The following is a 25,296-nucleotide window of genomic DNA, read 5'->3' as shown; positions in this document are numbered from 1 at the left end:
GGAAGGTGATGAGCCACGAGGGAGATATCGTGCTTCGATGCCCAATGCCATGTTTTCTGGGCTTCTATGGAGAGAGTCCTTGATCGTGTCCCTCCTTGTTTCCTCAGATAAAACATGGCTGTTGTATTGTCGGTCAGTATCCGCACCCGCGACCTCTTGATGTGTGGTAGGAACGCCTTCAAGGCCCATCGTACCGCTCTGAGTTCCAGTACGTTTATGTGTAGGAGTGACTCCGTTGGAGACCAGCGACCTTGCGTTTGGAGAGCACCCATGTGCGCTCTCCATCCGGTTAGGGACGCATCCGTATCTATGGTGCTCTGGAACTCCGGCTCCTGTAGGGGCACACCTTTGTTCAGATTGTGGGAGCTCTGCCACCACTGAAGGGTCCGAAGTAGCTTGTCGTCGTCGACGGTTATCCTGTCCGACCACGATCCCTGAGCCTGTGTCCATCGGTCTGCGAGGAATTCTTGGACTGGCCTCATGAAAAGTCGACAGTTTCTCACCAGATGGATGCAGGATGCCATGGCCCCTAGGACCGAAACATACTTTCTCACTGAGATCCTGGTGTTTCGCCGTAGCCGGGCCGCCTGTTGAATGAGTCTCGAGGTCCTGTTGAGAGAAGGTTCACCAGCCCTAGCTGAGTCTCGAACTGTGCCCCCAAGAATACCAGCGTTCTCGATGGCCGCAGAGAGGATTTCTCGAAAGTTTATGGCGAATCCTAGCCGTTGTAGAAGCTGCATGGTGGCTTGCAGACTTGTGTTGGTCGACGCTGGGGAGGATCCCCTTACCAGCCAATCGTCGAGGTCTGGGTATACATGGTGGCTTTGCTTCCTTAGCCAGGCCGCCACTGGAGCCAGGCATTTTGTGAACGTTCTGGGGGAGGTTTTGAGCCCGAAAGGAAGAACCGTGAATTGGTAGTGGGTTCGCCCTATTACAAAACGATGGAATTTCCTGTGTTTGACACATTGGAATATGGAAATACGCGTCCTGTAAATCCAGGGGCGCCAGGAAATCTCCCTTTTGAACTGCGCGGATCACTTCCTGCAGAGTGAGCATCTTGAATTTCAGGCTCTTTAAGGACTTGTTGAGCTCGCGTAAGTCCAGAATGGGACGCCATTTGCCGTTCGGCTTTTTTACGACGAAGTATCTTGAGTAGACTCCTTGGCCTCTCTGTGATGTTGGAACTAATTCTATCACTCCCTTCGCTAACATGAGTGTAACCTCTTGTTGCAGTGCCTTCATATGGGACTGAGCGGTGAACGCAGGTGGAATTTGCGGAGGGCTGTGTTTGAATTGAAGAGAGTGTCCATGTCTTATAGTGTCTAACACCCATTGGTCCGTCGTTATCCTTTCCCATTCGTCAACATACGCTGAAACTCTTCCCCCCAGAACGGGTTGTGGAACGTCACTGCTGATCTTTAGTTTGCTTGTCTCTCGCCGACGATGGGTATGATGCTCTTTTTCTTGAAGACTGGAAGTTTCGTCGACGGTTAGCCGATTGTGATCTGTCTCCAGAAGAGAATCTTGAATTACCTGAAGCCCCCTCTAAAGGGGCGAAAAGACTTGCATCTTCTGCCACTCTGGAGGGCACCCAAAGAACGTGCCGTGTCCGAATCTTCTTACATCCCTTTTAGGGCCTCGTCCACCTTCTCACCGAAAAGAAGGTCTCCCTCAAAGGGCATATCTAAGACCTTGAATTGTACTTCTGGTCTGAAGTAGGTACACTTCAGCCATGACTGTCGATGTAATACGACCCCATTATTGACTTGCGAAGCCAGACTCCGCAAGATCCACTGCGATGTTCATTGCGTGATTTGAGGCTTCCTCGCCCTCTCGGACCAGTAGCATCGCCGCCTTCCTCTGTTGTTCTGGAAGATGGTCAAGCAGCGGAGCCAGCCTGTGCCACATCTCCCTATCGTATCTGGCTACAATTGCCAGAGAGTTTGCTGCCTTTACTGTGGTCGCTCCCACGGAGAGCACTTTCTTGCCAAAGGCATCTTGGAGTCTCGCTTCATTCTCGGGTGGAGTCGTGCACTTGTGCTGTGCCTTTGCCTTCCTCGCTGCCGACACCACCGAGTCTGGTGTTGGTTGAGAGGATAGACACTTGGGTGTAGACTCTGGAGCCTTAAACTTTTTTTCTAGGCGTCCTTTCACTGCTGGTTCTGAGAATGGGTGTCTCATTGTCTGCAACCCCTCTTTCCATACATGGTCAAGTATCGGCATCGAGAACACCGACCTCCTTCTCTTGCCCATGTGGTCGAACAAAAAACAGTCCTTTTTCTGTTCTTCCTGGGACAGACCAAATTCTTTGCATGCCTTCTCCATCATCGAATGGAATGACGCAATGTCGTCCGGAGGGGACGGGTGAGCTGGGCTTCTGGGGTTTTCTAACTCCGCCTCTGACTCCCAGGTAGGATCCCTGGAGGGGGATAAAGAGACCTCTGACATGGCTCCCCTGTCCGACTCAGAATCTGGCAGCTCACCTTCCTCCTGCGCCAGTGTTGAGATTGGCGTGCGTGGGTGCGGCGGTTGACGGGACGGGCACGGCTCGTCGACGGGTGACTGTGGCAGGCTGGCCTGGGGAAGTCGCTGGTCCAACGACCGTAGCAAGGACTGAAGCGAGGACAGAATATCCAACGACAAAACCGATTGAGGATTGAGGAGAGGGGCAGATACCGGTTTAACGGATGCCCTTGTCGACGACTTGGCAGCCGCTCGTAGCCCTAGGTCTGCTGGGCCAGCCACTCTCTCGCTCTCGTCCTCCGAGGACAGCAACATAGCTTGCTCTTGTAGCAAAGCCTCTGGGGGGGTAGGGTCGAAGACTTCAGGCCTCCAGGCCTCCTGTAGGACCCCCGTCGACGAGGCTCTCGTCGACGCCATTGTCGACGGGACGGAGGATGCCCCTTGCGCTAGTGGCGGGAAGGCGGCCGGTGACTGGATCGCCGTCGACGACGCAGGCTTCGCAGGTGGTTTTGGCGGTCCCGCCTTCTCCACACTGTGCCCGCTTGTACTCGACTCTCGACTCGTGGTCGATCTGTGATGATCGCCAGAGGAGGATTTCCTTTCCTTCTCATGCTTTTTTGATGAGGATGATTTCTTTGACGAGGAGTCTGTAGTGGAGTGAGTTCCAGACGACTCTTTTTCCGACGGTCTAGATTTCTTCGCCGGTGGTTCCGACGAGGCCGCACAGCGTGATGTTTTCACCGACTGTGTGGAGCCTACCTCCGAGGGGGGGTATGCCCCCGCACCCTCATTCAGCCATGCCACCAGGCGTCGGTTCCGGTCTTTGAGGGTTTTTTGAGAAAAACCCTTGCATATGTCGCAGGCATCCGCCGAATGGTGAGGGTGGAGGCAATATATACAATCCATATCTCCGTCCCCCTCGTAAACCTTTTTCAAGCCGCACGTCGCGCATGGACGGAACAGCGCTTTTCCTGATACAGAGGACATATCGTACTCGAAATCCAATAAGGCAACCTAGTACAAAATAGTAAGACAACACGAGGAGATCCCACTACTTTGGAGACGGTTGAAATCTGAAGGGGAACCGCGGGGGCGGGCCTCTTATACCGGGACGGCCTGCGGAGCATGCGTAGGCGGGTCCTAAAAGGACGAGGATAGGACACAAAAGTGTCGGAAGTTTTCCTATTGGAAAAGGCTATATATGTGTACCGAGGGGTGCCAGTCTGACGACGGGGAATATTCTAAGCATGTGAATCAATGAAAGATCCAATGCTGGAGAAGTGTACGTAGCAAACAAATGATTCAAGAGCGGAACAGGTACATAGTAAGGATGGGTGGTTGGTATATAGCACTCTAGGAGTAGGGGTATGCTTTGTGCCATGAAACAGTGCTGGGCAAGGGATACGATGGTTCTCAACTTAATTTTCTTACAGAGATGGTATATCCCCAAAGGTAACAGCAACACATCATTTTCTGGATTGTTCTTAGGTTCCTTTTCGAAACATATTTTGCATAGCTGTTTGTAACTGTCCTTGAACCACTTGCCCGAAGCAGCGTCTTGTCCATTGTTTTTTTTTGTTGTGGCATACTTTCTCAAAATTGAAACCTACCAGTCTCTGGCTTCAATCACTGAAAAGAGGCTGCTATTGTTATTTGGCCTTCAGCGAAAGTCAGCAACTGTTCAAAGGACACAATGTGTCAAATACCCACAAAAAATATTAACATGTACTATATTGAAAGTGGACATACAAAAATGTAGTTTGCATTTCTGCAAACTGTTGTTCGGAGCGGTTGCTCAGCTTGACATGGAGAGAATCAAACTTCCTGAAATTATGTAGGCTCAAATATACATAATAGTTGTGCAATTAAAAACAGCATGTGTGCTGTATGTATAATGACTAATTCAGCGACGTGCAATTTGACCAAAATAATTGACAGTACGTTATGTTGAATTATATTTATACTGCGCATTATAAAAAACGGAGTGCATATCTTGTGGTTTATCTTTCTACTAATGGTTGTTATTTGTGCATAGTTTAAAGAGGTGTGAATAGAGGTATGACTTTTTTGGACGTATTGATTACTGGCCTTTCTCACCAAAATATTATGTGCAGAGTTATGGGTTGTTAAATGGACCAAATTGAGATGATTATTCCTCGAAGACCCGCAAACACAACCTGTATGCAGGCTAGTGATACCGACACTGCTTTGTTCCGTGGGATATCCTAGTGTGCGGTCACCGTTGCATCCTTGTGCACCATAAATGGGGGTTGTGGAGGGGTGGGGCCTGAACCTTTTCCATCAGCACTTGGTTCTCTTTTTGATCACTAATCTTACCACTTCCATTATAATGCCATCTGTCTGTGGTTCAACAGAAAACGTTACCATCTGTCCCTTTTTTCTGGTAGGGCCCGCTATGTGAAGCGGGTGCATCTGCTTCACCATACCATTGGGAGCTATACCTACTTCACAGTGCTAACCTTTCATGCAGATCGCAACTACTCCCCCATGTTGTCTTGTCTGTGTTCATTCTGTGCGATTTGTGTTTATGATTACGTTTCATCCGGTTGTGAATTATATGGTAACTTGTTATGCCTACTAAAATATATTTGTTTATTCCGTTATCTACACAGCTATATTGTACCGTTCTGCGCATGCCATGTAGTTTCTGTCTACCATCGGATGTGTAGAGGAGCAGCTGCATGTCTCTGTAAGAAATCCCGCCCCCCCACACCTGTATGTTGGAAGCCTGAGATTGTGCCATGCTTGACAACTGCAGTTGTGACCATACCACAGCGAATATTCGAAAGAAAATACCCACTGAGAAAACCTTATCAGATGTATTCCGAAAGAGATGATAATCTGAGGGAGGAACGCCCTGAAAGAATATGAAAATGAGTGAAAGAGGAGCTGATGACGTCACAAGAAATTAGTGTGACACACTGGCTAAAGAGAATGCATGGACCTTCTAGAAACTGATGATGAGGTTAAGAATTGAGTAAACTTTCATATGCGAAAAGAAGATTGCATGTGTGTGACGCACTGTAGAAAATGCAAGCCATTCAATAACTGTACAGATGCAGCAAAACAAGTAGATTAAGTAATCTTAGAAGCTGGCTATACATAGCAAATAGACTACAGGTAAAGTTACCATTGAATAGAAGCTGGACATCAGTGTCATGAATTTAGTAAGCCCGGACCCATGTAGAGGAAAGGCTGGGAGCTGTGTCACAGCAAACAATGAGCTGAGATCATGGATACGAATGGCGATGATTTCTGGCCTGGTACCAAAGCTGAAGCAGCCAGGGCTGTTTATCTATTCTTAAAGGCGGTGAACGTGAGAAGCTGAATTATCCCTTCTTGTGGTGGAAAGAAAGAATACCAAGCATGCCAAGTGTTATTCATTTAAGACATTTAAATGCTGAAAAATGGTCCAAATTATGGTCCTGTCATGTGAGCCAATGGAAATAGAGTTGAGCTTGGAGTCTCAGAACTATGATAGTACGTGCCTGCACTCCTTTATATTCCCAGAGACAAGAACACTCTGCAAGGCCAAGTTCAAAGACAATCTTCATGGCAGAAGGCATGGGTGATAAGACATTGGGCTAATTGGGTGGCGAGCTAGAGTCAAGTCCACCTCCTGGCACCCGAGTTTGAGTTTACGTGCTGGTAAGTGAACCGAATGTTCCAGACATGGCACAAGCGTGCCAACTAATTGTAGAGGGCCATATAACGAAGGGCCTTATAGTTTGAGAACCAATTAAATATTGTGTACTTAATAGTATTGAAGATGGCATGTTTTAGGAGGTAGGTCGTCCACCTGACAGTAGATATCCATTCACAATCCCACCCCTTATAAAGGGTATACTTATATGTTCTTCTTGAGCCCATCACTACCCCTCATAGGTTTTTCTCATTTGCCACGTAGTATGATGTCACGCATGATGAATTTTTAGTATATAAATGTGTTTTTATGATAAATTCACTGAGAGCTCGAGCGAACGTCGGTTGATGTCTGTTGTAACTCCCCGTTTTAGATAATTGTTCATAAAATAGCAAAACTTTGCCGTCTTCCTGAGTTGGTTTCATTATTTGGTGTCAGAGTTATTCTGCATCCCCATCCATTGTATGCATTTTATCCAAAGGGCCTTCTGCTCAGATGGATTTTTCAATCAACACTGGTGGATAATCATCAACGTTGCTTATTAGATAACCGTGATGTGGGACGACCGACAAGGACCAATCTGCCCTTTAGCGGTACCAGCAATAAGGAGCAACCTGTCAGCATTTATGATGTAAAAACGTGCTGATGTGAAAGCGCTGCGCTTCAAAGTGAAAAGAATCCCCATCTTCTCACTAACGGTACAATATGTGCGTCATTAGAACGTTTTGCTGGTTTAACATAAGGACACACAAGAATTGGAATACAGGGATTGACCGATCACTAATCATAATCAGCGTATCATAAAGAAGTTATAAAGACCATTCGAAGCATGCGATGTTCGCTAGCTATAACTTGTGTTGCAAAAAGATATTGTTCATTTCGTGGAATTAATCATCGCTTGTGAGCGTTCTTTGCAAAATAAATGCACTTGTTACATTGCAGACTATTGATGTTTTCTTAAAAATAAATGTTTTGCTCTCCTATTTGGAACAAGAAAGAAAAGTTACGCGCTGTGAGAGGATGCGTGCGTTTATCTTCCTGGTCCTGCTTTAAGTAACATTATGGCATGGGTGATGATGGGGCACATTTGGCTACGCTGGCCATGAATGTCATGAAAACAGGTGGAGCATATCGTTTGGACTGGTGAAGTCGGTTTGAGGGGCGAGCGATCTGTATTCTTGCTGCAAGGGCACATAAACTTAGGGCAATGTATCAACGGATAAGATTAGCACAAGATGGCTGCGCCCAACCCGTTGTTTTTTGCATTTGTGTAAAAGTTAGGAAAACTAAGGTAAGATGCATAGGAATTTTTTAAGATCGATTACAGTATGCTTAAAAATGCATGCCCGAACGATAGGGACAATACCATTTTTGAGCGAACTTCCCCTTTAATACCTCCATATATGGAGGTATTAATGTCACATTTCAGTACCTCTGTTCCTTATCAAAATACTGATGTATATTCCTGAAGGCCATTGTCAGTGTCTTCACAAAAGGCATAAGGATAACCATTGTGTACCCACAGCTTGCAGACCAAACACTGCCCTTAAAAGCGAGGTCAGGTACTCAATACCACGAACCTTTACTTTGCACGCTCAAAACCCTTCCTGCCAAGCGTTCCAGTAGTGCTTAAGATTGTAGAGTGGTGCCGACTCTCCATTGGGCATCCTGTACCAATGCGAATTGCAGACGGAGCTAACACTCTTAGTTCAGCCACCCTGGCCCATAGGACATCTCTGCACACGTTTTACAAGCTCTCCATTTTTAAACTCCGCTTTTTAAGAAGTGACCAGAACATATCTTAAATAGGGAAAGCAACGTAGGCAGACATTTTTTAAACGTGCTTGTCTCGCCAGGATTGCCCGAGACAAATTCTTCTGGGAATTAGCATTACAGCACACATTGACGTGCTTGATTATTCTTTGAATAGTCAATATATTTTTCAGTAAAATATCCCAAGATGGGGGACACTTTCTTAATCAAATCGATTGCCTCTGCCATCTCTTGATCCTCTTTCAGCCATCAATAATGTCTGTGAATGATTAGTCTTTCCTCCTGACATTTAAGAGAATTAATTTGTAAGAGATGTTAACTTATCGATGCATGCAGTGGGGGAGAAGCAAGTAATCCATGCAGCGTTAGAGCTACCCTACATGCCTGTTCAGTGAGGGCTACCTCTCCCAGGGAAGTCTTCCGGTTATGGGGAGCTGGCATGGGTCTTCTGAAAGCATGGGCGGTTGCCATGCATAGGGCCACGTCTAGAAGGTTGCCTGCCTCATGATCATTTCTATGAGTGGTGGGATGCGGATCGGTTCATCCTTTGGTGGATGGTCATGACCCACTCCCTTAATGGGCACTGGGCCTGTGTTCTGTGAGCGACTCCTTTCTTAGCCCTACGTCGCCTAGGAGAAAAACCTATGGTGATGGCCCGTACGTCGCCTAGGAGAAAAACCTATGGTGATGGCCCGTACATCACTCTTAAAATGGTTGATTATCTCTGTGGATTTCCTCCCATGGTCAGTGTTTTTCTCAAAATGGCTGTAATCTCAAGTTCACCTGCTGATGTCCAGGTGAAGCTATGGCAGGATCTTGTAACGGACAGATATTGCAAGTGACATTCAATGCGATAACCAGGTTTTTTCAAACTCGCTTATGATAGCCAGAGGTCACAGATGGCATTTTGTTTGAGAACCTGCTCCTATTAAAGCCACACTTACATTTCTCATGGACGTCATTTGGGGGCACCCAGGGGTACCAGCTGCTACCCACCTCCTTGGTCCCTCTGGCACTGCGTCTGCGATCTCCGGCTCTCACATTAAAATGTCAACATGTGATTTATTGCTCATGGAAAAAGACACGGATGCCTGAAATAAATCACTTTGCAGTAATAGGAGGTTATTCTCTAAAAAGATGCTAATTGTAAGCAGGGGACCACCAACCGTTGCACTTGCAAGCTGCTGGGACCCCCGTCTGCAATTTTAGAAAATCACAATGGGGAAGATTTAAGGAAACAGTAAAGCAAGGCAACCTCGCGTGTTCTCTTTTGTTTTACTCTGTGTCTTGTGAAAAAATAAATACTGCCTGCAAAATAGGTTTTATTAAAGGATTCCTTTGGAATCTGCCTGGTCTTGAGCAAGTGCTAAAATGAGTCGGTTTCCTTAGGAAGCCACTGGTGTTACGCCAGTATGAAAATGATATGCTGGTGTAAAAAGGAGAATACCATGGCAAGCCAAAGGACGACAGCATGGTGGAGGGCGTATTTACTCTCTGTGCCTCCCCGCTACCTAGTCAGTGGTGGAAAGTGGGGTGGAGAGATCCATCAAGGCGTACAACCCTGATTCACCACTTCACTCCAATCATAATGACCCTGTAAGTGTGTTTAGTTCCTTTCCCCTTTTCCAAATAACGACTGATTGCACAGTGGGAGCCATGACCACAAGCATCTCCTGAAGAAGTGTACAAATTACTATCGTGGGGGTAGCTACATTCCCATGTACACGTTTTGTGTTGCGTTTGGGTGCGCACACATCTCTCTTTGCAGTATGGTTAGGTGTCATGTTTTAAGTATTATGTGTGACACTTCATTTGTAAACTGTGCAAAGCAGTTATTTCTATACACTTTTCAAATGTAGGAAATGAACTTAATATGCAGTATGTACCAAGGAATGAGGCCAGTGAATGAAGGGGTGGCTAGTAGCTATTGTGTTCCTCCTGCATTCAGTCACAATAAATCATTTATTTCACCCAACAGTTTTTCATTAAGCTTTCGTTTGTATTTGCAGATTATAAATGCGTTTTGGTGCTTCAGAGATCTGCTTTATTAAACACAAACGTGTTGCTATGAAAGAACACCATGCAAACATACTAGTATGTTGGTGCAAAATTAAAGATGGGTTGGTAGTGGATGTGGTTTACTGGGTAAACTGGAGACAGGGAACAAGGCACAAGTCCTGGCATCTTCACCTGACCAACATGTGTGATCCGGGACAAATCACTGTTCCTCATCGGGTCTAACTTCTCTGACTGAAATTATCAAAAAGTGAATCAGCTAAAATTGCGTTTTAAAATGAACAATCAAGCCCAGTCATGTACCTATGGGAAAGCAAATTGGGCACTAGATCATAGTCTCCCCATGTGCTTTCTATTGGTGACTAGACTTATCAGATGCACGGTCACGGGTTAGTAGAGCTGCTCCCCCCAGCCCCTTCTCCTTTGGGTTGAATTGTGCCCGGATTGTGTACTTAATTGTACCCGGATACCTTGCACTGGTTTTAGATAGATTTCATATCTACACACTTCGTTTTAGTTCAGTGAGGTTTATTATGTATTAAACGTGGTCAGCCGACACGTGTTTCGACCCTTCAGGGCCCTTTTCAAGGCTGGTTTGTACACCGACAGGTGTATTAGTGAGTAGGCGACACATAGTGATGGTGATAAAAGGTGAACATGATTGTAGTGCATTACATTATAATACATTTGTTTCTATGTACATATTGCAAACATGATTTAAACACGTTTGTTAGCATATACATAGTAACATAAGCATAATAGAACGCAGTGGTTAGCCTAGACATGATTCATTTGGTAGCATGAGAGCGCATTTAGCAGCACCATGGCGAGGGGAGGATGTCACTGGGCTAGTTGGAGTGTAGTCTAAGGTAATCGCATTAGTACATAGAGTGCCTTCTTGGGGCATATGAGGTAGTATTGGTTGAATTTGGCCTGATCTAAGGTTTTCTCGTTTATGTGCCACATCTTTGCACCGGGGTCATGGTATTTTATGAGGGCCCGGTAGGCACGTGTCGGCTGACCACTTCTAATACAAAATAAACCTCCCTGAACTAAAACTGTGTGTGTAGATATGAAATCCATCTTAAAGCAGCGCACGGTATCTGGGTACATACAGGCAGTCGTGTACCTAGCATTTCGGGCTTTACCTGGCAAACAATGAGAATTCTAGGATGACGGAGTCTGCATGGTGCAATGATGATCATAGCTGGTGAGGCAAGAGCTGCCATATGATGACTAAACATATCAGATGCGACTTAATTTCGTATCAAACTGAACAGTATTGAGTAAATGGAGGATATAACATTTTAAAGTGGTGCCGGACATGTGAGGCGGTATTAGGCATATTATGGGCATACCTTGTATGCGAGACATCTGCATAGCTACAATGGCAGTGACTGGCCAAATGAGGCAGCACGGACATAGGAAATCGGGGCTCCAGGCCTAAGGTGTTCTGCTGGGTTTGCCCCTGTCATTTATGACTGAACCCATTCAATATTGGCACGGCAGTCCTGGGGAGGAAGGATAGCTCCGGGGCAACGCGTTTGTCTTGGAAGCAGCGCAACACAGGTTTGAATCCTATTTGGGCACTCTCTGGCGCCTTATAAAAGAAAGATTATAATAGGCACTGAAGTAATCTTATATTTAAAAACAAAAATATCCTTTTGTTCACTGTAGTACTTAATATTTGTAACTGTATTTATCATGCACTTATTGTAGGTTTTTTGTACTTAGGCTATGTAGACTTCCTGTGATGTCACCAGGGCAAAAGGCCACGTAGCATCACTTGGTCTGAGGTCATGTGATGTCACTTCCTGTGGTGCCATCAGGTACATGATGGAACGTCTGATAGCCCTGGCATTTTGGTGAATTGTCGTCCGTATATACACAAACCTCTGCTAGCGGAAATGACCATGGGTTTAGAGAATGCAATCCGCACAACGGCCAGGCTTTCCAAAACACGTCTGTGCAGCACGTTGTCAAATGATATGTGGCTGTTATAGTGAGTAAAGCCCCTCCCCGCTAGTTACACAGACTTCCCCTCCCTAGTAAAGCCCGTTATTGTATGGCTTTACCACCACCCATATACACACTTTTCCCTCCCACTGGGCAAAATGGCTTCCCTGGAAGTCACCTTGGCCCAGTCCATTTGTATGGCGACCCCCAGCAGAGACGCCCAGTGCAGTACTCATCTCCACAGATCCCCCTTCACCCCTCCCCAGCCCGGCATGAGGCTCTACTCTGACAGGCTGCTGGCATCATCTCATATCGCGGCGCAACATCCTTTTTGCAGGCTAATTTAACATGGTCAGTTGTGCTCAGATCCCGGAAACGCCGGGCCCCAGTGCCCAGCCCTGCCCGGGAATGGCAATCTTCTCTGCCGAGTTACACGGCCCATTTCAGCTGCAGATGGAGGTCTCGGGGGAGCGCGCTGTGTTTGAGCAGCAGATACAGCCCTCACCTCAGTGGCGCAATCCATTACCCAAGCACCGAGGAGGCTTTACTCCAGGGGTCCCCTGGCCACCATCTGCCTTTTTTCCTTTCAATTACTCCTGGACTCAAGCAGGCTGGGGCTGCGTTTCAAGGCTTGCGAGGGCTCTAGTCACAAGCTCCCCCAAGGGGGGTTTGGACAAGGGAGAGGGGAGGGAAGGGATCCCACCCCCCCCCCCCCAACACATGTAGACATAGAGACGGTTACTTTGATGGGGGAGGACACAGTACCGTCCTAATGCCAACACTACTTGAGCTACATCACAGATCTCAGCTACCATCCCTGGATCAGCGCGATTGCTGAAAAAAAATAACATTCTGAATGCAAAAATGCTCAATTTCTTCTGTTCTCTTTGTGCGATTATATGTGGGTGAGACCCCGGCAGCCCCCCCTCATACTCCCTTCACATAATTAACTACCCTAGACCACCCCACTCATAATTGCAGCAAAATCCGAAAAATAAACTGGAATTTTCGCATTCAGTATTTTCTTCTGCTCAATAATTGACAGTTACCCCATCTCTCAAAAGGTATAGCCTACCTGTTAGATATTTGCATATGATGGGATCATAGGACATGTCAGCAGATGATCACCCGGGCACGTTGAAGTGCCAGAGGTATGGGTGCTGGGGCGGCCAACGCCTTCCACAACCTTTCGTGGGCCTATGGGAAGCAGCAGAAGGGGGGAAAGAAGCCTCTACAAAGCCCTATGAGGAACCTATTGAGCAAGCAGGGCCTGCGTCATCAGTGTATGACGTGAACAGAAATTGTGTGATGTGTCATCACACAAGCACAGTGCCAGGGAAGAGGTCCCAAAGACAAAGATAGCCGCTGGTCCAGCATATTTCCCCTGGACATTCAAGAAACAGTCCACACTGATTATTTCAAAACCAAACTAAAAGCCTACCTCCTCGCCTCTGCGATATCCTCTTAACATACCTCTGATTTGCCTTCTAGCTAACATTTTCCCTCACCTCTAGCCCGCCTCTGTCCTTCACTTTCTCTGCCTCCACTCTAGCACTTCATCCATCTATGTACGTCCACCCATGTATTGTCCCCGGTGACTTACATTTACTCCCCTCCACAGGGTGGTCAGAATGTCACTCAACCTTACCTCATTGTAAGAAGCTCACTGCTTCCAGTCAAATCTGATTTTGTATCTATTGTACGTTCTTTTGTGATCTAAAGAGCATTGTTCCTCCCTGTAAATAGCTACAGATAAACTGAGCATTGTTTGTCAAAGGAAAAAGAGCCTGTAAATGGAACTGGTGTAAAATGCCCTCCTGTTCCCCGTCGCACAATCGTAAGCAGCCTGAGAGGTCCAGAAGCCAGTGTTGTTTCTATGATGAACAGAACAACCCAAAGCATGAGGTGGACTTCATATTACCAAGGAAACTCTACACTCCAGGGGCATCTTATTACGGTAATAAGGTGCACAATCGAAATAGGAGGTCCCTGAGACAATTCTGCTGCCTAAAGGTAGGTCTAAGTGATATCTAGTATAATAACAAACATATCGGAACACGTGGGGGTGAACCCCAAGGTTCCGAACTGGGCAGGATCATTCTCGGCAGGGGTCGATCTGAAAACCCTGGGACCAGGAGCTAGACTCTGCTCTTAAGGTGTAATTTCCAGGATTTAGCCTGGGTCCTCACCGAATAATTGATCAAGTTTAGAAGGCTCAAGCCATTCTAAATCATTTGCAGAAGATGTACAATTTGATAAAAGGTGAAGAAGACTGCAGTGATGTGTGTCTCCATATTGCACAAGAAACATAACTTATCTGATACTGTGATGTATACAATTCCAGCGTTACCACTGTTGCTCTACAACCACTGCATTATGCAATACATATCAAGGAACGAAAGTGGAGCAGAATCCGAAGAACATTTAGCTTCATCTGCCATTTCTAGGGAACGTGTTTGACCAAGCTTAACAAGTTAGTTAAAAAAAAAAAACACGATACCCGTACATATTCTCAGTCCTTGCAGGGAAGGCCGCAAGATATGAAGCCACATATGAAACCAGCAAGTAAGAAGATTGTCTAAAGGCCAAAATATTCCAGGGTCCAGAGCAGGGCACTCCCAAGACTGGCCCACAGCCGGGGTATCCTAGAATCACAGTTCCTGATATTGGTCAATGAAGAAAGAGCTGCATCCTGGTGGAAGGTCGACTGCAGGACTTTCATAACAACCGCAAGACCCTCACAGCAGACTAGTGGCAGTGGTCTGACTAGAATGTGCAATAAGGTTTATGCCTTTTTCGTACCTCGGTTTGCAACAGTGAGAACATAGATTCTGAATGATTGCGTCAGTCAAGCAGTACTGAAAACTGTGATGCAAGAGTTCATTCAGTGAGTGTACTTAAGATTCTGCAGTGTTTCTAGTCCCAAAGCACCCGGAGCTAGCAGTGACTCAAGAAATGATTCTTCCTCTGGACCCTTCCCCATCAGGCCATGAGCTATCGGGGAAGGTCAGCCTATACTTGTCTAGTAGCCTGAAGATTGTGAAGCAAGGGCTTATGAACGTAGAGCTCTATACTTAAGCATCATCAGTGGCCGTCACTTCAAGCACCACTCCACCAGGCAGGCCTACTCCCACCATTGGTGACCTTTCCAATCTAGTGTTCATCTAGAGCTCTTCAACCATTTTATATGCCCACCCTTGAAGATTTTGGATTGCCTGGTAGAGGGTTTTGAAAAGCGGTTGTCAATGGCCTCCCTCAAGGTTCAATGGTTTGTTATCAAGGCTTTTAGAGGGGTATGGGGTGGGTGGAGGTCCTGGATGTACTGGCCCATAGATGGTGTAAAGGCTTTTTCTTACTTCACTCTCTTAGAATAAAGATTGTGTCTCAATGGGATCTTCCCTTGGTGTCAGAGGCACCAACATGGCTATATTAAAAGATCTTATTGGTTTGGGTGAATTTCTGTGTCACTCGCACCTCAAAATAGCCAAAACCGTTGTTAAAAAAAGAGCTCGAGGGAAGGGTGGGGGTTGAGAATATCTAGTTGGCATGGCAACGCCACGACATGAAACTGACAACTCACTAAAGTTTATTTTTCACATGCAATTCAGCTATTTTTTGGACTATTTTCGATGGCCGATCTGTTTTTTTAGTCATCCAGATGTTGTCTTTCTACCGAACCATGCTGACCCTCTTTACCCCCAGCCCACCCTCTCTACCCCCACCTCACCCCCATTACATGCGCGGGTTGGGTTTTGTTTGAGCCATTTTGGGATACTTTTGAAAAGTCCTCCTGAGACTCCTTTGATCTTCATGTTTTCTGCCCCAACCAACTACCACCATTCACCCACCCCATCAACCCACATTCCCTCTACCCACCACCCAACCAACCCCTGCTCTCTCTACCCCAGCCATCCACCCTATCCCCACTCTCCCTACACCCACCCACCCTACTCCCAATCTCTCTACCCCCAGCCATCCACTCTTCCCCCCACTCTCTCTACCATCACCCTCCCACCCTATCCCGCTCTCACCTCCCTCACCCACCCACAGTATCTCTACCCCAGCCCATTCCACCCTACTCTCTCTACCTCCACCCACCCACCCCATTCTCTCTAAATACCCCCATTATCTCTACAGCCAGCTGTCCATCCTACCCTCTTTCTCTACCCCAGCCCCCCAGCCTATCCCTAATCTCTCTACACCAGCCACCCAAACAATCCCCACTCTCTCGACCCCTACCCACCCCACCACCCTCTCTACCACCAACCACCCACTCCACTCTCTAAATGCCCCCACTCACTCTTTCCCCACTCTACACCAAGCTGAATCCCAACTCTCTCTACCCCATCCACCATACCCCTACTCTCCCTACCGCCACCCACACACACACCGTAACCCCACTCTCTTTACCCCCACCCACCCTAGCCCCCTTTATGTATGCAACCCTAACACCTCTTTTCCCCCACCATGCACCCTAGCCCCAACTCTTTCTACCCCCACCACCCAAACCCCATTCACACTTCCCCCACACCCCCTATCCCCACTCATCCACCCTACCCCCACCCACTTATCCTAGCCCCACTCTCTCTACCCCCACCCCACCCTCAGTCACGCTCACCCTCCTACCCACCCTTCCTCCACTCTCCCTACACCATCCACCCAACCCTCTATCTTTCAATGCCCACCCACCCTACCTCCCCCTCTAACCATACCTGCCCTTCACCCCGCTCTACCCTTACCCTTCCTACCCCTCTCTTCCCTCAACCCTAACCCCCTTCTCTTTACACCACCCACGCACACTATTCCCTCTCTCACTAGACCCACTCACCCTACCCCCACCCTACATACTCTATTCTCCCACCCACTCACCCCCTCTCTCTACCACCTCTCATCCTTCCTCTCACACTCACTTTATTTCTTACCCTCTCTGTTTCTCGCTCATTTTTCCTCTTGGTCTTCATCGATGGCACCCTCTTTCAATGGCTTCCTCCCTTGCTCTATTCTGCTTCTTATTCTCTTGCACCCCTTATGACATCTTCCTTTGAAAATGTGCAATCTCCTCCTTGCACCCAGCTGCCAATAAATGCAAAATGCAAAGAAAAGTAGTAAACGCCAAAACTATTGGCTTTGCCAATGCTTGTTTTGGTACCCTTGGCTTTTTAACAGACTAAGATTTGGGTGCACTTTGAGGTAGTCTGCTTCCTAGCGTGTCCTTACAGAAACCCCGATTTTAAGACCAGGCCCAGGGTATCCCCGCAATATTCGTTCGACCGTTCACTTAGAGCAGGATGTAATCCTTGTGGCTTTAGTTTGTTTGAGAAGGGCAGCAGAAGAAAAGGGGCGAGCACTTATGGGTGTACAATGGCCTGTACTCCTGCAGGTGGTTCAGAAGGAATCCTTTCTGTTGCGAGGCTTTTTGTGGCATTTGGGGTAAAAAGACAAGGGTGTAAACTAACCACTTCAAGTCTCATCTGTGGATGGGATGGGGATAATGAACCCTATGGGGGTGGGGGGCAGGTTCCTCCCTTCCATGATTCAGAGAGATCTGCGAGGGGTCAGCCTCTTGGGTGGGGGTCCATGGTGTCTCCGAGTGGTATATGTTTGGCGACTACTTGGGCATGTCCCTCGACATTTATAAAGCACTATAAGGTTCAGAATCTAGGCTCGGAAACTTGGGTGCAGGATTCCTCACTTCTGCATGCTAGGAATAGTTCAATCTTGAAATCAGTGGGGCTCACGCTAATAAGGAGTGTTGCGCTGAATGCATTGTGGTGGTGTTTTTCTGGGTGTCCTTTTTGGTGAAGAAGATGATGAGGGGAGGGAAACCAAGGCTAATCTCTAGATTACTTGAGGTAATCCCATTACATCAACTATCATCCTCCCTGACCACTTTACTAACTCTCCCCTTCCTTTCCAGGGACTAAGGTCTCGTAACACCCTGGCAGGGTCACAATATGCCACCTTTCAGGCATGAGCAGGCACCGAAAGACCACTACGGTAGTGATGGGTGCAGTATCAATATTGGTGAACACAGCATAACATAACAGAGAAGAGCTTCCACAAGCCAGTCCCTGTTTCTGGGATATTGCAGGATGACGGTACATGTAAACCTCACTCTTATTAGCTCACTATAGGGGAGGTGTTTGAGAAATGGGGTACACTCAGGTCGAAGAGAACGCTTTTGACCAAATGGTCCTTTCATTCAGTAAGAGTTGACTCTTTGGCGAGGAAGGTCATGAGGAGGGGGACCTGTGCGTAATTAAAACATAACGGGGTAGGTTATCTACAAAATACAAACGGTATCCACAAAAAAGAGCACTGGTTTAGTGAAGACTCCCCAACTCTATGGCTAATGCGTGTTCTTCCAGTTATACCTCGAGAGGGGCATCCCAGCTTTATCAAAGCATACCGGCTCTTCCTGAAGCATTGCACACTCTCTGGCGGCTTACTGCAGAGTCTCGCCTGCTCCCAACTAACTCCACGAGGTCGTACTTCCACTCAGTCTGCATTAAATCATGACCACACCTTCCTGTTGTATTGACTACAGCCATCCTTGAGACCCAATTATACCCCAAAGATCCCAGTGTCTTGGTCACAGACCCATTTACCTTGTGCAGCCTTGATCACACATCAAAATGCCTAATGTAGTCTTTATCAAACACTAGTCTGCATTACACCATTTAGGCCACAAACTGACAGCTACATGAAATCTTGAGTGATGCCACATACTGCATGTCTTAACCACTCCCTGCCTGTTGCATGCAATTTTGACTACATGCTTCCTGCATTAATTCTGAACCATAGCCACACCCCACCTGCAGCACCGACATCTTTGAGTTTCAGGATTGTCCTAATCAGCTGCTTAAGTCTTCTTTTTGCCGTCAATTCCCCTCTGTCTTCCTATGTCCCCCTACCTCGGGTTTGCTTCCTTCATTGTCTTGAGGCATCTTCACACTCTGAGTTCTACCGGCTTACCTCAATTTTCTTAGCTTGCAATTAACCACCAACAGGCTCTAAAGCCTGCAGCTTTCCAGATGTTCTGAACTACAACTCTCATGGCACCTGGGCACTATGATGGCTATGTCTGATGGGAGTTGCAATCCAACAGATAAAGGGAGCCAAAAGCTTGCACAACCCTGCCTGGATCTCGATCATACACACCTGCAACTCTCTCACATCTCAGTAATTGCTCTAGTCTTTCCCAGTCTTTTGTATCAATCATCTATAATCTCTGCCTTTTCTGGGGTATCCTCATTTCACAATGATTTTGCATGTCTAGCTACTTGTTCTACACGTCCTCATATCACCATCTTTGTTGCACATCACCAATTGTCACCTGCAATGCTAAACGTCTCTCCTTGTCTACCTCCTTGCCCAAAGCCTCTAGGGGAGTTCTTCAAACATTATGTGTCCACATTTTCTTTAAACCTAATAACGTATGGAGATATCCCTTGTAAAACCTCTAAAATCTCTGTGTGCCATGTTATCTCCATTCTAAGATAGTGCTGCTACATCCTTTGGTCTACTATGCGCCTCTAATTGTGGCGGTCTCTCTCTTTGTGCAAAGGTGCAACAAGACTCTACACTTAGACCAAGTCTCTATGGATCCTACCTTTTCATCAAAACCCACCCTCCTTTCCTTTTGCTTGTTCCAAGCCCCAAAGGTCTCCTATTTCATCAGCCACTCAAAATGGCAAATTCATCTGAAAGTCATCTCAGTAAGCCCTCATTTCAGGGCTCGACATGCCCAGAGGTTTAGGTCTGTTTTTTGCATCTCAGTGTCACCCTCCATCCTACAATCTTTGCTATGCTTTCTAATTCTTTCTTAACTTAAAGAGGTCAATTTGTATTGTTTTCAAAAAAAAAAATCTCCAACTCGGGCTATCTCTTTGCTCCAAGATGGTAGAGGTGTCGCGTCTGTGCTCCAAAACTCATCAGGGCATGCATATTTTTCAAATAGCCCCCAAGTTTTCCGATAGGCTCAAATCTTCTTCAAATGTCAATCTTTGTTCTAAGCTCATTAACCTTAATAAATTTGCTAAAAACTTTCCAGGTTTTCCTTATTCTCAATGCCCCACAATGACCTCAATTTCCTCGAAGCTTTAAGAGGCATCCCTATGATCAGAGGAGTCTATAAGCTCTTCTTCGGTCTGGGCACTCTGGGTTCTTCTTTGAAAAGCTTCTATATTGTGCAATGGCACCCGCTTTACCCTCCTGCTCAGCCAGCCCACACTTTCCAACATGCCCTTGCCCTTTTCTCTGAAACAGCCAAGATTGCCCTCTTTGTTGTAGGATTTCCACACCTCTTCCTTCTCTTTTAACGCTTCTGTTGCTATCTGTACAAGTTGCAGATTCTGCTGGAGCTCACTGTTTAGCCCCCACAAAGGCTGCAGATGTAATATCTGTCTTTCAAGTGAATGGAGATAATCAAGAGACCTCCTTGGTCCTCCCTGCCCAGGGTGGAGAATTGAACCACACATCAGGGTCAGACTGGGCCATAAAATTGTCTCGGGCACCAATGAAAAGTGGCCCACAGTTGTACATGGCTATTCATTCCTTTTATGACACTGTTTCAATAGTAGCAAAGAGGGAGTTATTTGATTAAATGTGATGCAAATTGTGCATTTTAAACAACATTTATTCAGCAACACTGGTCAAAACTATTAGCCGCATAGTGAAGTAACTCATCAAACTGGCCCACTTTGACCAAAGAAACTGGCCCACACCAGCGTTTTGCGTTTTTGGTCCGGCCATAGGCCTATTGCCCTATAGGCCAGTCCAAGCCTGCCACACATACAGTATGCAACCCCATAGCACGGTCACCCTTCTACATTACCTCACACTTCTCCACTGCTGGCTGCTGCCCGCACTCAGAGCTGTTCCCTGCCACAATGCCAGCCCGCAGATTCTCGCTGTCTCCCGTCCCTTCCTCCATGGAGTATGTTTTGGAGTGGTTGCCACGGCCATGCCGAGGGCTCTGGTTCTGTGCCAGGCTGAGCTGCTTACGGAGTGACCGGTTCTCCTCCTCCACCTCTCGCACGCGAACCTCCAGGCTCTCCCATTCCCGCTGGCTTGAGGCTGTGTACCGAGGGCTGTGTGGCTGGGACTCCAGCGGAGACAAAGACATGGACTTTCCATCTGGGGAAACAGTAAACCGAGAACATCTTACTTAATTTCAGACATTGCTAACATTAAAGGACATAGAAACACTATGAATCTTCCATGCCGTTAGATAGTTTTGTAGCAGCTCAAGGACGTGCAGGTTCAACGTGCGTCACATTAAGCTGCCATCGCCCCATATTGTTTGAAATGCTGTACTGCCCTCATCGATAATAGAACATGAGACTTAGTTCCAAAAAGCCCTTAGAAGATGAGGCCCAGAATGGGTGAACTCCAGCCTCCACCTGAATACAATTACGCATGGTTCGGATTCAATTAGGCATGCCTGGAGAAAAGTGGCAAAGCTGCATCTTTTAGGGATGCAGTGTATCCAGGGTCGGGGAACATTGACCTTTCATTTGCGCAAGTGCCCCAGGTTTACAGATGTATGGGGTCTACACCTTCACCCCCTTAGTTTGTACTTGTACAACCTTTCAACAGGTGGATACTGGGGAGGTTATATGGCTGCACCTGGGCCAGATGAGGGGGTGCCCCAGGCTGCAGATACACACTATAGTTAGGCGGATAAGCATATGTCCTGCATGAAAACAGTAGGATTGATAACCAACAAACACATTTCTATACATTGACCCCCCTCCTCCGATCTATTTCAAGTCACATGGAGTTTCAACGTAGACTGAAGACCACGCTATTCCCGAGATAGGGTTTCTTAGGAGTATGGGTAGGTGGGGTTGTCTTTGGTCTGTCAGCGCCTTGATGCCTCCTCCTAGGAGAGTATTGTGCTTTTCATATGTAATAACAAAACCTATAGTAAAGAATCTCTAAATTTATAGAGCAAACTTTGCAATACATGGCACACATTTTAATCTCGTCTGTTAAACTTGGACCTGCTATTGTTTGGTCAGCGAGATAGGGTCATTAGGAGTGCAGGCCTAAGGATGGTACACAAGCTTCAGTCCACTGACAGAGGTCGCAGAAAACATGTGCTTATGGAATTGCTGCTTTACTTTGACTCCCAGTGTTCACAAACACCAGAGAATCATTTGATTAAAAACATGCACATTCGGGGTCTCTTTTCAAAATGAAAGGCCCAGGCCTGTGGCCAGTGCACCGAGACCGAGATCCCACACCACCTGAGGACAAGCCCTACCACACGGGCTATAGGCTAGGTACTAATCCATGAGGCCAAGAGGCTGCAAGCTAAGTGTGCATCGGCATCCCAGCACAGTCTGACACTATCCATGCTATTGTGCTGAATAACCAGGGTAGAAGCATAACCACAATATCAGGCGCCCAGACTCGCCTGGATCACCAAGGTGTAAATCTAAGCACTAAACTATGTCCACAATCATGGAGCGAGGTCTATCCAACCCACTGCCCTATATGACCGAGGCCGTAGGCAAAGCATCAAACCATGCGTTTCAACATAGACCGAGGGGTATCCAGGTTAGTACCAGTCTAGAAGACTGGGACTGAAGGCTAAAACCACACCATGGGCACCAGCATAGCAAGCAGACCATCCCGGTTTCTCCCTTGAGTTACCCCAGTTGGACGGCTAAGCTTTGCAAGGTGCGCTAGTACGGACTCTGACAGCACGGATCATTACGAGACCCTACCGTAGCACACTCTAGCATAGCAATTGTGGGCCAGTAGCTTGGATATTGCTAAGCACTGAACAATGTGAAAACACACTGCACAGCTGGTCAGATAGCACTGGCCTCGGATATCTGTGTGCAGACTGATGTGGCAGGTTTGAATCCTGGCAGTACCACTCTGTGGGATAATAAGGTCTTCTGTTATTTCAGTGCTCGGATGCCTTTGGGTGATTAGCGCTGTATAAGAAATACATTATCATTATTATTATTATTATTATCTATTCTACTAGCCGGAATGCAAGGCTGAAGCCCCTACACCAAACCAAGATCTTCAGAATTCATTTAGGCCAGCAAACTAACTAGGCCTGAGTGACATGTGCAGAAGGTAAGGCAGAGAACAATGGTCCACCAGACTATTAAATGACACGGACTGAGGCTAGGTGAAGAAACATTAATCTAGCGTAGACACCGTTCTATCCAGACCATCGCCCGAGCCACCAGGGTTGGAGCCTAAACAGCGTATCATGGACTTTAGCCCGTGCGGAGGACAATCCAACCTCTCTCCTGCAATGGCAGCCGCACAGCGTAATACGTCTACTGTGCGCCCCAACATTAACCGGAGGTTGGTCCATCCTGCCACCTATAATGTCTGGGGGATCATCAGCATAGACTATGAACCAGTCATCCTATCAGCTACGATGTCAGGGGCACACCTTGATAACTATCACGGGCCTAAGCATGGACTGAGTTCCCTACTCCTTTTCAGTACAAGTGCACTATAACCCTCAGACTGCAACCTACAATATCTGAAGAGCAACCTAATTACTCCACCCTGAATCCTTCCATAGACAGACATAGACATGGGTCACAAATTCAGTAAACGACATCAGGGAACCTGCTTAAACTCTACCACTGGGGTCCCTTCATGCACGGGGCGTACAAAAACCATCTCACCAACTTTTGGGGGGCAGCCTAAACACTGTATCCTGTGCAACAGCAAGGGCTGAGACACAGCTTAAGTATCCTAGCATATGCCTGTGACAGGGTGACGAAGGTGATCCTGTCAGGAGGGGATGAGGGACCCTTTCCAGTCTGGGGTGGGAGGCCTACCAGGGTGGAGGCCAGAGCCAGTCCTACCCCAGAGGGGCAAGGTGGCAGTTGGGAATACCCTAGTCACTGCCCCTTCTTTTTGTGCCTGGTTGCTTGACACCAGTACCTCCTTATCCTGCCCAATAGCACAATTGCATGAAACTTGCCAGTCTGTCTCTCTCGCTCTCGACTAAGAAACCCAGCAGCAGGAGAAGAGCAAGAGCTGACGCAACGAGGAGGCAGGGAGTCAGAGACCCCCCCGGCGGCGTAGGACTTCAGGGACTCAAACAATTCCAGCTGCCTATGCACACAAAGCTCCACCAGCAAACTGCACCCAAAAGCGGAGCGTGGAAAGCTCGGTATTACAGAGCGTTGTGCACACCCACAAACAAGATACCCGCTGCCGGGCCAGTTGGGACTCTGGCATCTCATGTATACTGGGAAGCATTTAGATCAACTCAACCACTGGAACTTTTGCTTACTGTAGTGGGTCACCATTACAGAAAGCCAGCTGACCCGTGCATCAGAGGCCGAGCTTAAGCCCACATGTATGCATTTACTCGCCTGTAACACCTCACAGGGGAAGGAAGCCAATGGTTGGCCTGGGGAACCAAGTGATGGAGGTAAGCGAAGGAGGGGGAGGAAGGGGAATGATAAAAGAAGGTATAATAAGCAGGAAGGTGTCACTTATTTGCATGAGGTCGAGGATGGAGAAGGGGGAAGACCAAGAGACCAGTCAGAGGAACGACGGTGGAGAAGGGCATGGAGGTGAATTAGTGAAGAGGTGTGCAAAGTGAGGCATTAGCTAGTGAGGGAAAGGAGTATTGTGTTGTGAGTGGGCATGGAAGTGTGAGAGTGAGTCTGATAGAGTAGGGAGTGTATGGTAAGGTAAGTGGAAGAGTGAAAAGAGGGTGACTGTGAAACAAGGTGTGGGAAGGGTAACAGTAGTTTGAGCAGAGGAGTAGAAGTAGAGAGGAGAGAGAGATGGTAGTAGAGTGGAGAGAGGTAGTAGTAGAGTGGGGGGGAGTGGTAGAGTAGAGAGGAAGTAGTATGGGGAGAGTAGTAATAGTATTGGATAGAGGGGTGTAGTAGTGGCGTGTAGAAGGGTAGCAATAAGGCAGAGAGTTGTAGGGGTGTGGATAATTAGTAGGGGAGAATACGATTGGAGGGAGGAAGTACAACGTAGGGAGGAAAAGAGTGGGACATTGAAAGGAGAGAGAATTTAGTGAATGGGAGAGAGAAAGAGATGGTGAGTGAAGACGGGGGACAAGGAAGGTCCCCCTTCCTCGCCCCGATCTCCTGATAGGGCGAGAGGTAGAAAGGTGTAGGTAGAGGACAACGAAGGGTGTGGACGTCAGAGAGCAAGTAGGGCCTGATTGTCTAAATGCACCTACTATTGTAACTTGCCTTTGGGGACCTTAGGGTATTGATCACCTAGATTGCTCCCAGAGGGAGTTGGCAAAATAAGGCATTTTGCCTTTAGGCCATCACTCTACATCAGACAGCTATTTGATAGAATGGATTTCTGATCGCCAGTGACAAGCCTAGGGTTGAGGGATGCTGGGCCTAGGACCAGTGATCGAAGTGAGCAGGAATGGTCGGCAGCGGAGTTCCACTATT

General features: G+C 47.3%; 1 protein-coding gene across 3 annotated transcripts in view; it reads right to left on the bottom strand.

Moving 5' to 3' along the window:
• Positions 1–25,296, bottom strand: part of LARGE1 (LARGE xylosyl- and glucuronyltransferase 1) — a 1,248,067-nt gene that overhangs the window by 583,540 nt on the left and 639,231 nt on the right. For all 3 annotated transcript variants that reach the window (XM_069628785.1, XM_069628786.1, XM_069628784.1), the window contains one exon: positions 20,709–21,010. In XM_069628785.1, coding sequence (XP_069484886.1) covers positions 20,709–21,010 — 302 coding nt within the window. The remainder of the gene's footprint in view (positions 1–20,708; positions 21,011–25,296) is intronic.

The sequence above is a fragment of the Ambystoma mexicanum genome, chromosome 12, assembly GCF_040938575.1.
Source record: "Ambystoma mexicanum isolate Mex_15411 chromosome 12, UKY_AmexF1_1, whole genome shotgun sequence".
NCBI classification, from domain to species: Eukaryota; Metazoa; Chordata; class Amphibia; order Caudata; family Ambystomatidae; genus Ambystoma; species Ambystoma mexicanum.
Note: the sequence above shows the minus strand (reverse complement) of the source record. Positions and strands in the feature narration are given on the sequence as shown.